General features: G+C 41.0%; 1 protein-coding gene across 7 annotated transcripts in view; it reads left to right on the top strand.

The window, feature by feature from the left end:
• TAOK3 (TAO kinase 3) overlaps window positions 1-17,386 on the top strand; it is a 234,201-nt gene that overhangs the window by 121,977 nt on the left and 94,838 nt on the right. For all 7 annotated transcript variants that reach the window (XM_051972882.1, XM_051972887.1, XM_051972883.1 and 4 more), the window contains 6 exons: window positions 2,125-2,170; window positions 4,311-4,407; window positions 5,836-5,949; window positions 7,739-7,830; window positions 14,566-14,659; window positions 16,184-16,265. In XM_051972882.1, the coding sequence (XP_051828842.1) occupies window positions 2,125-2,170; window positions 4,311-4,407; window positions 5,836-5,949; window positions 7,739-7,830; window positions 14,566-14,659; window positions 16,184-16,265 (525 nt within the window). The remainder of the gene's footprint in view (window positions 1-2,124; window positions 2,171-4,310; window positions 4,408-5,835; window positions 5,950-7,738; window positions 7,831-14,565; window positions 14,660-16,183; window positions 16,266-17,386) is intronic.

Below are 17,386 nucleotides of genomic sequence, written 5' to 3'. Positions count from 1 at the left end.
TTTTTTTTCTAGTTGGTCTTCCTAAGCATTCTTTGCTTCAGTGATCTCACACTTGATATTCAGAATGAAATGTGGGCCGCCAGTTGTTCCCAAGATCTCCCTTCAGATTGGGTTTGGGGAGCCAATTCTTCATAAACTGGGATCAGGTAGCTTGGAATAGTGAAAGAACACTGAGCTTGGACTCAGTAAAGAGCTCTAGGATGAAAATCCCAGCTCTGGCACTATGTGGTCCTGTATAAGCCTCATAGAAACCTCAGTTTCCTTATCTAGAAAGTGGAAATAAAACACCATCTTGTAAAATAACTCTCTTGTAGGTTTTGAGAAAAGTGCTTTGTAAACTTATATATGTTATATACGAATATGAGTTATTATATTATGATATATGTCATATATATCATATATATATGAATATGGTTATTATTTTTATTATTACTAGCAACCTCAATAATTTCAAATATCCCAAAGTCAAGAAAACAACTTGTTCTTTTTGTTTTTATTTTTTGTTTAACCCTTTAGGCAACCAGATTAGAAAGACAAAACTCTTAGGCTACAGCTGAAATAATTTTCCTCTGTACTCATAGGAAAGCTTCCCATATCCCTGGTCAGAATCTTTTTATCCTTAAGAATATAAATTCCTTGAAGATAAGGACTATGCCTTTTGTTTTGTTTTGTTTGGGGAAGTAAATTTGCCCAGGATCACACAGTTAGTAAATGTTTGAGGTCCTTTACATCCATGCTGAAAATCCTTGGAAATTGCAGAGGCAGCTCAGCATACATAATAGAAAGCACTCCAGACTTGAATTCAAGAGAGTTTAATCCTCATTTTTGACATTGGCCTGTCCGGAGCCTCAGTTTCCTCATCTATCAAATGGGAATAATAATAATAATAATAATTAGCCATAGTGTGGGATATCCAATGAGATAATACATAAAAGTATTTTGTCAATCTTAAGCAGCTACATAAATGTCGACTGTTATGAATTTACATAGCCAGATTAAGTAAGATAATGTAGGCAAAATGCTTTGTAAACCATTAAGCACTAGCTAAATACAAATTCTTACTGTTATGATATAGCAGGTTATGTTCTAGTTAAGAGTATTTTTATTGTTTGGGGGTTAGGAACATGTGACTATTGGTCATTAGCCCTTCTCGAATATATTTGATTTACCTCCATGGCTGCCAGAATACCTTCTCCTGGCTCATAGCTTATCAGCCATTCCACAGTTGGCAAAATGTTGTTTCCTCTGCCCACCTCGGCCCAAGCATGGCGATATTTAACAATAGAAATGCTCGTGGGTCTTTCAGACTATCTACTTTCTGCAGCAGTGGCTGCTATGATTAAGGTGCCTTCTATTATTATAACTCCAACTAAGTAATAAGAGATAGAGTGAATATACTAATTGGCCAGCTCCTGGAAGATGAGTACTGTCTTTGTTTTTCCTTTATACCCTCGTGAGACCTATCACTGCACAGGGACAAAAACCAGGCCTGAGAACCAGGAAATCCCACGCTCGGGACTTTGTCTTTGATTGGCATTCTGCAACAGGCCGCATAGCTTAATTGATAGGAAGATCTGGATTTGAACCCTGCCTCCGACTGTGTGGCCTTTGGCAGCTCAGTTAACCTCTCAGTACCCTAAGAGTACTTTTAAGACCCTTAAGTGCCGAGAAGGTGCCCACCTGCATTGTTTGGAGGGAGTTTCCTTATCCATAAGTTCTCTAGGCCCAAGCCCTATCCCTACTTTGTTCCCCCCATTACTTAGCTTAATGTCCAGTGTTCAGTTTATGATTGATGATCACGTATTATTCAGAACCAATATTCCTAAACACTGTTATTCTTAGCTACTTTACCAAAGATTCTTGATTTTGCTTTTTTTTTAATTGGGCAAAATCTGCATCTAATTAAACAATTAGCCTTTAGAACTTAATGTTAGATAGAAACACAATCTGTTATTATTCCTTTCTTGCTTTTTCTTCTCTCCCATCGCATTCTGAGCCTTTAGTCTCACGTTAGTCTTCAACCTTATATATATATATGTGTGCATACACACACACACGTGATACTTAACTGGGACCTGGACTCTAATTAATCTGGCTTCTTCTAATTACTTTATTCTATTACAGTTGGTGATGGAATACTGTTTAGGATCAGCTTCTGACTTACTAGAAGGTAAGACCAAAAACATTATTTCTTGCTTTGTGATAATCTGACTAGAATATTTTTTGCCCTTTGGCATTTTGTGTGGAATACGCTTCTAAAGGGGGGAAAAAATTGGTGCCGTCCTTGGCTGAAGGACTGCAGGTGGGAATGCTCTATACACAAAAGTGACTGGCAAACTTTGTAGCACAGTGCCCGTCTCTTGTTGGTATCATTCTCCCTAAAAACATCTGAGGAGTAGTTTGAAGCAGTGTCGCTAGAGAAGACGTGGCCAGACTGGGGCTTGTCCAGAGAGTGACAGCCTGAGCCAGCCGAGGATCAGTTAAGAGAACTAGGATCTCTGATCCAGAGAAGATTTCAATTATTCTCCAGTATATTTAATATGTGCTTTTATCACTTCTGAGCTCTTGCTCTCAGATCAACATCTTGATCTGAGATTAAGAGCAACTACTTTATCAAATAATCTACAGACCCTGATTAAAACTGGATAAAAAGTTTAGAAATGATGACAACATTTAAAGAAATTTAGTCTCCAATTTTACCCAACCTCCCTCAAAAAATTCTTCTCTAAGGGTATGGAGACAGAAATCCTTCTTGTAAACCATTTAATCTGAACAGCATAAAAAGAAGAAAAAAATGAATAATTAGACTTTAAAGATTTCATGATATATTACAACATGAGGTCCTACCTGACCATCTTCAAGCATTTGAAAGACTGTCCGATAGAAGGGTTTACTTTATTTTTTTTTGGCCCCAGATTGTAGTTGTTGTTTGCCCTTCATTTTTGAAGGGGAGCAGTGACCTTAGGAGGATGATATCTTGATTTTTTAAGTGAATTGGATTTAATCGAGGCAGGACTGGGCCAAGTCATCACCCTCATTCTCTCCTCCAGCGGCATTGGAGTCCAGTGGCAAGACACAGGTCAGGACAATTAGTGATGCAGTGGGAGACCGTGGTCTTCTTAAACTAAGGCTTTTCTCAGGCCTCAGCTTGTCTGAGATCGCCCATTTGGTATAAGACGTGAGGCAAATGTAGCCTACCTTGCCCTTTGCAAAAGAATCAGTCTGAGGGAAAGACCTCAAAGTTTCTGGCCAAAATAGAAATGATGGCCACAGAGAAAAGAAGAGCAGTCAGGGCTATCTCAAAATAGAATGGGCTTTCCCTAAGTTATAACAGACTTTCCCTCCCTGGAGGTCTCAGTTGGCATCTGGATGACCACCTGTCAAGGAAGATTGCACATTTTAGGGGCACATTGGGCAAGCTGACCTTGGGGTCCGTTCAGAGTCCAAGCTGCCATGTCCCTCTTTTGGCTGTTTGTGGTCCAAGTCTGCCTTTTCAAACCACCTGGGCATGATACATGATATTAGCAGCACAAAATTAGCTCAGCTCAGCCCTCTCCAGGGCCCTGGGTCCTGAGAGACCCAGGAAGTTGGACTTGACTGGGCAAGTCCCTTTCCAGAGTACTCCACAGTAATGCCCACCTTTCCTGCTGTTCTCTTCCTCACACCGTGATGTGCCAAAGACTTTTGGAAATTTGTCAAGCACCTGGAGAGCGTCGTCTAATTTGTACTTCTAAAAAAAAAAAGCAAAAAACATTCAACTTCTTTTTTTTTTCTTCCTCTTTATATCCTCCTTGATAGCTGAATAGAAACTGCTGGCTGGCTGAGCGCACAAATAATGAAAACCTGTAGTTAGAACAAATAATTATAGATGGTTTTAGAGCAGAGGAAGATAATGTGACCAAAAAACCCTCCAGGCAGGCAAAATGTCAGCAGGGACTAGTGCAGCATAACTCTGGCCGGGTGGATTTGGCCATCTGGGTGACTGGCCTTTCTCCAGAGCCCAGGTGGGTCCAAGACACAAGACAAGCGCAGTCCCAGGCCGGGATAGCCTTCCGAGGGCTGCGCTGGGCCTGTCAGCAGCCTCCTCCCCCCTCGGAAGCCAGAAGCCCCGGCCCCAACCCCCCCTCAGTTACCCAGAGACCTGGCCACCTGACGCCCCCCTCCTTCCGCCTCCCCCTCCACAGTGATGGGGTGGAGGTCAGTGGCCTCCGGGGTCCCTGGGAGATGCTCCCACTCCAGGCTGTCTGCCGTCCAGCAGGAGTGTCGGGGGAGCTCACAGAAGCCACCGCTGACTGCTTTTTCCTCTTTAGTCCATAAGAAACCGCTTCAAGAAGTAGAGATTGCTGCCATCGCCCACGGTGCCTTGCAGGGCCTGGCCTACCTGCATTCTCATCTGTTGATTCATAGGTAAGGAGGGATGCTCTATGACTTTCCTCGCCAGCACGCCAGGGGATCCTCATTCACTCACCTGCCTGGGGGCGGGCCCTGGGGAGGGCTGCTGCCTCCTGTCGTGGAGGGCTCGGCTCTGGCCCCTTGCTCCTCCAAGTCCCAGAAACGCACCCTCTCCTGTAGACCAGGGATGCTTCTGTGGATGCCCGGGAGTTTGTCAGTCAGCAGGAAGCACTGATCACGTTCCTTACTGTGGGCTCAGTGAGTCCCACACTGAGGAGCAAAGAGCCTGTCCTCAAGGAGCTAGTGGGACCCCCCGTGAAAGGCCCCAAACCGGCCTTCGATGTTCCCAGCTAAGCTCTGACCGCTCCCCGGACACTTCAGAATCCCTTCCATGTCGGCCATCTCTCCCTGTGCCACGCGACCTCCTGTCCGCCCCGTCTCATTCTGTGCCCTTTATCTGAGGCAAGTTGGCCTAGGTGGCTCTGAGTGCCTTTCCACCAGAGAGTCTATTGTTCCAGTGAAAACTCCGTCACTGGTGTCCAAAACACCCCTCCTAAGTGCCTTACAGACAATAAAGTATCCCTCACCCAGCTCATCCAATGAGGATGGACTGGATGCGCTCTAAGGGACCTTCTGGCTCCCAATCGCAAGATTCTCAGATTTAGGGCCCATTCTTGACCCACTTAAGAGAAAATGAACGATCTTTTTTTTTTTTGGACATCTCTTTGTTTCCTCTCCCTTTTCTCCATCCTGCCTCCCCACCATATGCTTGAACAATGTTGAGTTCAACTACTTTGTTGAATAGAACAGGAGACAATGTCTTGACCTTGACACAGGTTAATTTTGCTCTTTGAGGGGTTTTTCTTTACTGTGTGGTATTATTTCTAATAGTACCTTCTATATAATTGCCTTAGAGCTACAATTACTGTTAAAGAGGGAGATAAAAGAGCTTGGACAAGAGAGAAATGAAATGTTTCCAGGTGAGGAAGTAGGTGGGTAGTAAATAGGAAGACATAATGGTTTCTTCTCTAAAAGGTCAATGACATTGGGAAAAAGAAAAAACCATTGCTACAAATGGCATAAATTTTCCCTACCCAAGGCACTCAGCCAGGTCGACTTCTATATTAAAAAGAAAACAAAGCATCCTAGTTTAGCAAATGAACCAAGATTTCCTTAACTCTCCCTTCCATCTGTGCCTCCTAGAATTTCTTCTCCTTCAAGGAAGCTGTTCCTTTAAGTAATTACTAGGACCCCTTAAACACCCCCAGGAATTGGGCTCCCTGACAGCTAGCAGTAATTACTAACTCCTCTTCTGGTTATCTGAGAAAGATTTAATCAACTTTGTTGTCTTATTAATTGCATATTCTGACCTATCCCTTAATCAAAATGGATAAAGTGGAATTTTTTTCTCTCCTCTGTCTGTCCTCGCATCTTTTCCTCCAGGGATATTAAAGCTGGAAACATTCTCCTAACAGAGCCAGGTCAGGTGAAGCTGGCTGATTTCGGGTCCGCCTCGATAGCATCTCCTGCCAACTCCTTTGTGGGGACACCTTATTGGTAAGGCAGCACCGGCAAACCCCGTGAACCCCATCAGTGAGTGGAACAGACTCCATTTTTAAAAGCTGGGACTGTTGGGAATTTTGCTTAAAGGTCAGGGGTGATCACCGTAGAAGCGGGGGTCCGTGCCAGAGCAGTGAGGGCCGCCCACCTGTTTCTAATCCTTCAATGTCCATGCTGCCTTGTGTAAGGCGATCAGAGCGCTCCACCAAGGGGCCACACCTAGACTTGGGGTTTCCTTTGGGGTTTCCTTTGATGTTGACTTTTGAGTGAAAGGCTCCCAGGCATCTACAAGGAGGCTCTTTAGCCTTCTCTGTTCAGCCACAAGTACAGATGTTAGCTGCTCAGGGAAGGGACTCCAAGATTCCCTTCTGAGGTGATTTTTCTTCCTCCTAATCCCAAGTCGCACGGTCTCCTAGCCTGCGCCCCTGTCTCCCATCACTTATAGATTGAAACTTGATTTCATCTTGGAAAAGAATTGAATAGAAAATCACTTATCTAATGAGGAACTGAGTCATTTGCATTTTCTGCTTATCTTATCACCAGTGAGCTTCCCCTGTGGCTCATACTGTGCCAGACTCTGGACAAAGTGAATTAATCACCAAACTCCTACGGGGCAAAGGTCTGACCGTCAGTGGAGAAGGGGAGGGAGCACGCAAATGATGGAGACGCGCGCCCTGTCTTACTCATGTTCAGGAGAGTTGATAGAACTCCTCGGTCTGTGCCATGAGGGATTTTACAGCTTGAGTTTGTCATTTATGTGTCGGAGAGAGAGAGAGAGAGAGACAGAGAGAGACAGACAGGGAGAGAGAGAGACAGACAGAGACAGAGACATCCCTGAAGTCAGCACCGACTCTTTGTAAGTCCCTTATTTCTTTGTGTGTCTAGGCCACCAGAGAGCAGGTGCATTGGTGGCTGGGGTTTCCCCATCTGGAAGTTCCCTGTATCCAGGGCCGCTTCAAGCCGTCTCACAAGAGACAATTGTGAAGTATTTTCAGCGTGAGCAGCTGCACCCCAGAAGTCAGTAAATACTACAAACGAGACTTTGATTTATTGTTTTGTTGATTGTTTAGACTTAAGGAAGTGATAGAGAAAATGTAGGCAAAGTAAGTCATAAAAATGTGTGTGTGTGTGTGTGTGGAGAAAGAGAGAGGGAGTGAGAGACAGAGACAGATTGAGAGATATAGAAAGAGAGAGAGACAGAGTCAGACAGAAATTGAAAGAGAGAGAGAGACAAGGAGACAGAGAAAGAGACTGAGACAGATTGAAAGAGATAGCGAGAGATACCAAGAGATTCAGCCAGAGACAGGGAAGAGAGAATGAGAATTTTCTGGAAAGCCAGTTATTCTATTTGACCCTATGCCCCTATTTGAAAGTCCCAACCCCATCCTTGCGTTCAGATTTATGAGAGAGGCGTCATTGCCTAGTAGAGAGAGCTGGGTTCAAATCCTGCCCCTGCCCTGTCACTTACCCTCTGAGTCCCCCAGGTATTTCTCCCAAGCCTGTCGAGAGGAGGTGCCAGCCTGCACTGGTTGAGTTCCTAACCCAGTGAAGCCATCGGTCCCATACCCATCCTTGTTCCCTAGTGAAAGGCCAGTGTCGTTCCAAAACCAGCGTTTGTGCATCTATTTGAATAATAATAACCGATGTTCTGTGTGGATCAGAGGGAAGTTTTTTCATTAAATCCAAGGGTATGGAAGGCCGTTTGGAGGTCCCAGGAAGGCCTCCTCTTTCTCTCTGGGGCTCACCGAGCTCTGAAACCTGAATCGTGTGTGTTTTTGATCAATAGGATGGCTCCAGAGGTCATCCTCGCCATGGATGAAGGACAGTATGATGGGAAGGTGGACGTCTGGTCTCTCGGAATTACGTGCATTGAGTTAGGTGAGCGGAGCTGTCCCTTTCTTTGACCCTTCTCTGTCACCATAGGCCATGGGGGGACACTCATTTCTTCTCTTGGGTTTCATACAGAATCAGAGGCTGCTTCCTTCTTTTATTCCTAAAATCAAGGTCCTAGAACATGGAGTTGGGAAGGACCTCAGTGACTATGTAGACTATGCAGACTTAGACCATGTAGACTAACAGTTTTCAAACTTTTGGAGCTGAAGATCCCTTTAACTTCTTAAAAATTATCGAGATGCTTCCAATGAGCTTTTGTTTTTCTGGGTTAGATTTAATTTTTTTTTTTTTTACCATATTAGAAATTAAAATACCATAGTATATAAACATAGTATTGATACCCAGGAGTCCCCAGGTGATATTTAGAAAATCATTGCTCTAACTAAACTCCAATCATTTTATAAATGTGAGCGGTTCAGTTGTTTCAGTTGTGAAACCAGAGGAGTGGGGGAGACCTCAGTACTTACCCCAGCGAGCCACGGTCCGGACAGTGGGGTCACAGCTGCAATATGACACGGGGTTAAAGCAATTCGGTGATGACGTGATTTTTGCCGGAGGGTGAACACAAAGAGTTGTTGTTATACCGAGCGCAAGGCAAGGCCTGCTTGCTGAATGTTTGCTCTGGAAAATGGGGCTCTCCCAATAGCTAAACCATCAGCAGTTTCCTGAATTGCCATTTCCCCAAATTCTCCCCTCTTATCCGGTTTTGCATTTAGAAAGTCACCGCAGGGGCAGCTAGATGGTACAGTGGATCTTGGTCTTGAAGTCAGGAGGACCTGAGTGCAAATTTGACCAGAGACACTTAAGATTTGTCACTTAACCCCAATTGTCTCACCAAAAAAAAAAAAAAAAGTATATACATATATATGTATTTATATATATATATATAAGACAAAGTGAGACTGTCATGTAAGAGTTGCTCTTGACCCCAACTATGAACAAGCTTTGGCTTGAAGAAACCTAATTTTGCCTCATGTTTATATGTAACTATTATATTTTATATTGCCTTTGATTTTGCTTTTTTTAAATGTTTAAAATTTTTTTAATGCCACCTTTGCAGAGCTAAAGTTCTGTGGCTGATTGATGCATAGGCTGGTTTTACAGAACTTGTTTTTCTCTCCATTAATTATTCTTTGTTAGAAAGGAAAGGGAAACAGCCATCTTGGGAAATGAAGGTGATGTAAAACCAAATGACATCAGTGAGAAATTTGATTTTTTTTAAAAAGAAGAAAAGAAAGTATCACCATGACACACACACATGTAGTAGCTCATTAATATAAATAAATAGTTAATACACTAGACATGTAGAATAATAGACACACAAATGCATTATTGGGAGAACTGTGAATCTCTGCAGTTCAGAAAAGGTATTTGAAATTATGGGCATAAAGTTACTAAAATATCTATTCCTTTGACTCATAGATTCCCCTGCTAGTCATGTATTCCCAGGAGGTCATTGTTTAGAAGAAATTCCCCACATACACTAGAATAGTCTTAGCAGCCATTTTCTGTTTAAACAAACAACTGAAAAACAAGGTGGAAATCCATTATTTAGAGTGTAAGAAAACAAATTATGGTGCACGAATAGCTTGGGCTATTATTATTCCATAATAAATGATGAACTCAGAAAAACATGGAGAGACTTCCATGAAAGAGAGCAAAATGAAATAGAATCAAGAAAATAATATGCACTATAACTACAGCAATGAAATACAAGAACAAAAAAAAATGCCTAATATGAATATTGCAAAATTATAAAACTAAGCTTGGATCCTAAGAAGAAACACAAGAAGATCCCTCCCTCCACCTTTGCAAAAGTGGAGGCTTACAACTATGGAACATAGGATATTATGTCCGTTTTAAAAATATATTTTAAGTAATTTTGATAATTTTTTTCTTAAAACATAGGAAAAAGAATTGCAGAAATATATAATGATAAAAGATAGAAATGAAAATCTGCTTTTAAAAGAAAAAAATAAAAGTATACAACATGGTAATAACCAAAATGTCATACTTCATAGCAAGGAAAGAACAGAGAGGGAAGGAAGATTTTTTTAATATTATAAATAATATAAAAGTATCAAATATTACTTAAATTATTATAAATAGTATTTTTATTGAAATAATTCTTTCCTTTAACACGCTGAGGTTTTCTTTTTCTCTTCTGAACTTTTTTTCTTCTGTATATTTTTAATTTTTTATTGATATTTATAAATATAACACATATGAGGGAGGTAAGGAAGAAAAGAACATATGAAAGGCCCCTATTTGAACTTCTGCCTTCTCAATTTGCCCCTATTTGGAGGCTAATGGCAAAGAAATCTCCTGATTGTTGGTATTCTGCAGGTCCAGTGCTAATTAAGCAAATTGATATTTGAGAAATCAAGGGCTAGTTTAGTCTCCCCTCCATCACGTCTATGGCATTCATTTGACTATATCCAGAAGATTGGATTTGATTTAAATTAATTCATTTAAAATGATGATTAAAAGCCTCGCTTAGTATTTTCCTATCAAAATCACATTCTTTACATTCTGTTATCATTGGAGGGAATAATATCTAGATCAATGAGATCACAGATCCAAAGGTATCTGTTAGTTTTGAGATACCTAGAGTGATTTTAAAAAATTATTCTTTTTTTAAAGTACATTTTATTTTATTTTTGTTTATGCCAAAGTCTTTATTTTTCTATTTTTTTTAATAGTAGCTTTTTATTTTCAAAATACATGCAAAGGTAGTTTTCAACGCTCACTAATGCAAAACCTTATGCTCCAAATTTCTCTTCCTTCCTTCCTCCCACTTCCCTCCCTAGATAGCAAGTAATCTAATACAGATTAAACATGTGCAATTATTCTAAACCTAAAAAATTATTCTTTAACTATACAGACTTCAAAGCAACTTAAGTAATAATTATAATGTCAATTAAAAAAATTCAGATATAATCCAACTTCTACAAATTAATTTCCAATTTTGTTGGAATTTCTACAAATAAAGTTAAGTTTTCTTGATTGATGCTCTTTAGCCTGAAGTTCTCTTCTTTTGAATCTTCTATTTTCACTACTCAGTCTATCCAGTAGCATTCCCTATCCGCTTTTATTTTTGTTTTATTTTCCATTTGTTTTTCTCGGGCAGCTATATTCTTTGCCAGAATTCATGCTTTGTTTTATTACACCTGTACATGTTTACCCAATTCCCTAAACCCATTTCAAAATTTACAATGATTAACCTGGAATAGGAGTGTGAGTATTAATTGGTTCAACTCCTACTCCTTTATTTTTTAACTTATTTTTTTAATTTAAAAAAAAAAAAAAAACATTTTCCCCCTCACCCTTACCTTTAACCCTATATTGAAAGGAAAAGGAAAACTCTTGTAACAATTATACATAGTCAAGCAAGACTATGGAGATTGAAAAATGTACACTTCATTCTGCATATTTGAAGAGAAGTGTTGAGCAGATTGCTTATTATTATTCTAAATCTTTTTAATCCAAGAGGTGTTAAAAGGATTGCACTTATAAAATCCCAAATCTTTAATATAATTCTAAGATAATATAAATGAATGGAATGGAAAAGTAATTCATTTATATCCTGAGAATATAACAGCAACATTGGAAATATATTTTCCTCAAAGAAAGTCCTGTAAGACTTTACTGTAAAATTCTATAAGAATTTTTTTTTTTAGATTCAAAGAAGAGAACAGAAAGAAAAAGGCCAGACAGAAGTCCAGAAAGCTGTATAGCTTAGAAAACTACAGGTGAAATGTATCATATACTTAAAAAGAAAAACAAATTCCACATAATAGTTATGAATTTTCATGTACAGCCTCATTCTGTTTTATGTACGTAGAAATGCCAATTTTATTTGGTGTTTCTTAGGTTCAGAATAAGGATCATTTAAAAAAACATATGTGTATCATATATATATACAAATATACATATTATATATTTATATATCATATACTCTATATTATATATCATATACACATTCTATATGCATGTATTATATACATTATGTGTGTGTGTATGTGTATATATATATATATATATATATATATATATATATATATATATATACACATACACACACACACACACACACACATACATCTATACGTTTACACACCCATGGTATGAAAAGAACAGAGTACCATTCCTTATAATTGAATTGCGCGTGTTCCTCTATTCAGTTGTAAGCTCTTTGAGGGCAAGGACCTTGTCATAATTCACTTGGCGTCTCTCTTGTCTTCCAGAACAGGCTTAAGATTTTTGATTTGGAAGAGAATTTAGAGATTGCCTAATGTCTATTTATAGATGAGGCAGCTGATGATCAAAGTGGCTGAATCATTTCCCCCAGTGACACCGTAAGAATTCAGTGCCCAAACATGTACCATAAGCGTTGAGATAGTTGTATTTCTCAACTCTGTTCTGCGTTCACCCAGAAAGCCTTTGTATAAGAAACCAGCATCAAGTGGGTCGAGATGATGACGGATGGGAATCTGTTACAGCGAGTAGACTCTAAATGCATGAAAGGAAGAGGGCAGGGCAAGAGCCCTTGTTTTATTTCCTCATTCATTTATTAGCTAAATGATTTTTTACTGACTTTCTACACTATATGTGGTTTGTTTTACTGTATAGGGTAGAAAGGGGAAACGAAAAGACAAAGATTGCGTAAATTGTGATCTTAATATCGGGAAGGTCAATAAGATCTCTGATTTCCTCCCTTTCTTCCTCTGACGCTCTCCAGTCTGCTATTGACCACTTTTTTTTTTTCTCTCTATCGATGCCGGTACAAGTGTGTGTGTATATGAGCATGTATATACATACACGTACATATCCATACATTTCTCTATACACATATATTTTTCATCTCCACTCATTCTCCCCAAATAGAAAGTTCTCCCTCATAACAAATAAGTCTGCTCGAGTAAAACACGTCAGCACTTTGACCACTACTGACAGGTGTGTCTCACTCTGCACCCAGTGTATCACCTAGTTCCAAGAAATATATGGCAGGTAACGATGAGGGGGATGGTCGCATTTATCTAGAGCTCTGGGTCTGGCCAGGCTCTTTACCTGTGCTAACTCACTGAGTCCTCGCGAGAACCCCGCCTTGCCCAGGATCGCATGGTAAGGGTCTGAGACCTGGGACTTGAATTCACTTCTTCCTGACTCCAGGACCCAGGCTTTATCCTCGGGACCACCTCGCTCTCTCCTAAATTTAGAGAATTAGCAGGGTTAAAATAAGTGTCTGAGATGGAATGAGTGTCATGAGCCCAGAAGGACTCCAACTTGACACAGTGCCAGGGCCTCCTGAAAAAATTTCTGTGAAAGCACCATCCTTGGATTACGCTCTAAAACAGGCTGAATTCCATTCGGTGAGCATTTATTAAGCACCTACTGTGTATTGGGCACAGTGATATAAATCTGGTGTAGTGAACCAAAAATGCCTTTCAGAAGCACACAAAGGTAAATGATACATTTTGAGGAGCTTCAGGAAGGAAAAGGGGCCAGTCACCAAAAGAGCAGGGAAGTCCTTATGTAGGAAAATGGTACCCAAGCCGCATGTTGACTGAAGTTTGAGGTTCGACAAGGAGGAAGTGGTGAGGAAGGACACAGATGGGGGTCCATTTGTGCAGAGGGGAGAGGCAGGAGGCCCAGGGTGCAGACTTAGGACTGCTGGCTCCGCTACAATAGGGTCATGGGGTTGGAGACGGTCATGCTTGGTTCTCGGGAAAGCTGTTGGATATCAGGGGAAGAAGTCTAAACTTGGAGCCAAAAGACCTTTTGTTCAGATCTTGGAAGTGCCATTTACCAGCTATGTGACCTTGGACAAGGCCCTTCTCTTCCTATTATCCAATAGGAGGTTGGACTTAACCAAAGTTCTCAAACCAGAATCTATGGATTTTTACATTATTTTGATAATAATATTTCAATAGAGTGGGTTTCTTTTTTCAATATGGTGGCTGTGATCTTGTGTATTTTACTTGGGCCACTAAAGGGCACCACAGTGCACTGAGCCTGGAGTCAGGAATATTCGACTTCATGAGTTCAAATCTGACCTGAGACATTTGACTGAGTGAGTGACCTTGGGCAAGTCATTTAATCCTGTGTGCCTCAATAAAATGAGCCAGGGAAGGAAATGGAAAATACTCTAGTATCTCTGCCAAGAAAACCCCAAATGAGGTCAAAAGAATTGGACACAGGAGATGAGTTCAAATCTGGTCTCAGACACTTAACACCTCCTAAGCTTCCTTAACACTAACCCCAATTGCCTCAAGGGAAAAAATACTATGGAAATGATTCAACTTCAATTGTATATGTTATTCATATAAAAACATTTCCCTGATATGTCAGCCAGGAGTTCAGGATGCACAAAAAGGTGAAGAGCCCCTTCCTCAATGAGCTCTAAGGCCCTTTCAGCTGCAGATCTCTGATCCCCTGACAATTCAAAAGTGTTAATAAAACTTTTCTTCCAGGCTGAAATGAATCCCTTGAAAGGAGCTCTTTCAGGGTCCGTAGCTTCCTCCATTAAGATGACCAGCAGCTTCTCCTGAATGGCTGTCCTGGGCTGACCCAGGAGATTAAAATAAGTGGATTAGGTGCCATGACAACAGTAATGAGTTATTGATTTAGCAGCAAGGCTCTGCTCCTACTTCCTCATCTCTTTTTCTCACCGCTCTCCTTCAAGACCAGTATTAGCGCCTTTCTCTTGTCTCCTTCCAGCGGAACGGAAGCCCCCCCTTTTCAACATGAATGCAATGAGTGCCTTATATCACATAGCCCAGAATGACTCCCCGATGTTACAGTCAAATGAATGGTAAGATCGCTGCTGTTTTGTTCTGTTTTGTTTTCTGCATTGGATTTCTCTCTCTGTCCACGGATCCCTCTCTGCACCTTGTTAATAAACACTGTGGACGTGTTAGTTCCACCGGATGCCAGTCTGCGAGAAGTCAGAATATCCGCTGCTTTGGACAGAGGGCCGAGTCCTCCGGAGGCCCGAGGGTCCTTCTCTGGCTGTGAGGGTGCTGGCTCCCAATCCGTGGGCATATAGTCGGTCCTCCAGCAGAAGTGGCCCCAGAGCCCCCGCCCACAACCTCACGTTTCTCTGCTCTCCCAGCGGGATTTCATTGTTTGTGTTTCATACTCACTCCAGGCCTCTGTCCGTGAGCATCTCCCGTATCTTTTCTGGGAGGATGTGTGCAGCCATTGATCATGTCTTTACAGAGACTTAAAAGAGAAGGATATCAGTCCCCTGTGTGGATATCTCACCCTGCTAAGCCATAGGACTCTTAGTGTTGTAGTGCTGCTGTGTTAGGTGATAAATCTGGGACAAGGAGACAGGAACAGGACCTGGGGTCTCACTGTTCCGGGGCCTCCCTCCAGGCTCCTTCTCTCCAACTTAAGAGTCCTAAAACGGTGCCTATTTCACTGAAATTAAATGCATTGGCCAAGCTCATATGGTCAGTAACTGTCAGAGATAGTCCTTGAACCCAGGTCTTTCTTCATGATAAAATATAACAAATGTCAAACACTTTGCCAGCTGGAAACAGTATGTAAGTATGCAGCTTGTTGTTATCGTCGCTATTCGTGGCTCCCCGGGTAGCTCAAAATCCATCGCGCATTCGGGTGGGTTTGCTTAAAACAAGAGGGACAGAATGTAAAGGGGCTACATGTCCTCTGCATCACCTCCCTGCCAAAGACCTATGCCTTGTGATCCTTTCTTAGGTTGTTTAGTACCGTGTACGTAGCAAGTCCCAAGATAGAATTATCTTTGTCTTTTTGGGAAAAGTGCCTCCGGTCTCATGGACTCTCCCAGCAAAAGCCCAAAAGTTTAATCCAGAAGCAAGTGCTGAATTTATTCCTGATATCCCTAAAATAAAACTCCCCCACCCCTCCAAAAAAAATCCCTTTCTTTAAACTCTAAAATGTCATTTGGATGTAAAGGAGAGTATGATACAGAAAGAAGAGTAGGGCATTTGGAGGCAAAAAATTTGGGTTCGAATCCTGGCTTTGTCACTGAGTCACCATGTGATCTTGAGCAAGTTGCTTCCCTTTCTGAGCATTCATTTCCTGAGTTCTGAAATGAGGGGTCTCCTTTAGTCAATAAATAAGTCCTCTGGCCCTACAGTCTTTAAATTAATCCAATATACTTTATAACTGCTGATTTTTAAAAATTTATTAATAAGGTTCAACTAGTTAATACATAAGTCCTTTGGCCCTATTTCTTGTGTTACTACATTTTTTTTTTAATTTTTGTGTTACTACAATATACTTTAAAGCTCCTCATTTTCTTCTTTTTTAATTGATTGATTGTTTACTTTTTCTATATTTGTACCCACAGGACAGACTCCTTTAGGGGATTTGTTGATTACTGCTTACAGAAAATACCTCAGGAAAGGCCAACATCAGTGGACCTATTGCGGGTAATTTTCCCATTTTTTGGTACCTGAGGAGGGTTGAAGTCATTCCATGGTAGAGCTTAATCATAAATCATTCCCACGGCTGCTCAGAGTGGCAATCTCTTAGTGTACGTTGGACAAGTTGCTATAAACATAGGCCACCAGCCTTAAGCTGTATAGACTCTGTTTTGGCAATAGAGTGATTTTTGCCTATGGGTGTGAGGGTGGGGATTAAGGATAAAAATCATTATTAAGAAAATGTCTAATACTTATTCATGTATTCCCTGCAACCATTAATTGCTCCAATTTTGAGTTACTTTATCCTAGACCAAAAACTTTTTAGGAGTTCAAAATATTAATCAAGTACTTAAAAGTAGTAATGAATAGCATAAGGGCAATTGTATTGCTTTCAGAATATTACACAGAGCCATGAATTTCTTCAACATTTTCCTTGATAAAGTTTGTAACCCCTCTATACATTATCCAAAAAAAAAAAAAAAAATCATTTCCTCATGACCAGCACGGTGATAAGCCTCTGAGAACTTAGTCCGATTGGTTTCTAGATAACACAATCCACTGGCAAGCTTTTGCCCAAAGTCTACCCAAGCATGGTGGCTCTCCTGAGCTCTAACATGGCTATGAAAGCCACAGGGTCACCTCCCCACCACATTGGCCATCATTTGCACAGTTCATGAGTAATACTGAGTACTGATGTACCGTCATCAGTCAGCAAACATTTATAAAGTATTTATAAAGTATTACATTCATGCTAAGTGCCGCGGGCGTCAAGAACAATTAAAAATATGGCCCCTGCCCTCAAAGAGCTCCCATTCAAATGAGAGATAGAGCATGTAAGGAACTAGGTACTTAGAATGTACATAAAAAGCAGAGGATAAGCAATCTCAGAATGAAACTGTAATAGGCAGCCGGAGAAATCAGGAAAAATCAGAGTTCTGGTGGTGGTTGTTTGCCCTTCGTTCTCAAAGAGGACCTGGACATTAGGGAGGTGACGCCTAAACAGGCAAGTGAATTGGACTGAAGTGAGGGAGGGCTGGGCAAGGTCACCTGCCTCACTTTCTCCTCCAGAGCCACTGGGTCCAGAGGCCAGAGATAGATCTGGACGAAATGGGAGATCCTGACCTTTT

Source organism: Antechinus flavipes, chromosome 1 (assembly GCF_016432865.1).
Source record: "Antechinus flavipes isolate AdamAnt ecotype Samford, QLD, Australia chromosome 1, AdamAnt_v2, whole genome shotgun sequence".
Taxonomy (NCBI): Eukaryota; Metazoa; Chordata; class Mammalia; order Dasyuromorphia; family Dasyuridae; genus Antechinus; species Antechinus flavipes.
The sequence above is the reverse complement of the archived record's forward strand: the minus strand, read 5'-3'. Positions and strand labels throughout refer to the sequence as shown.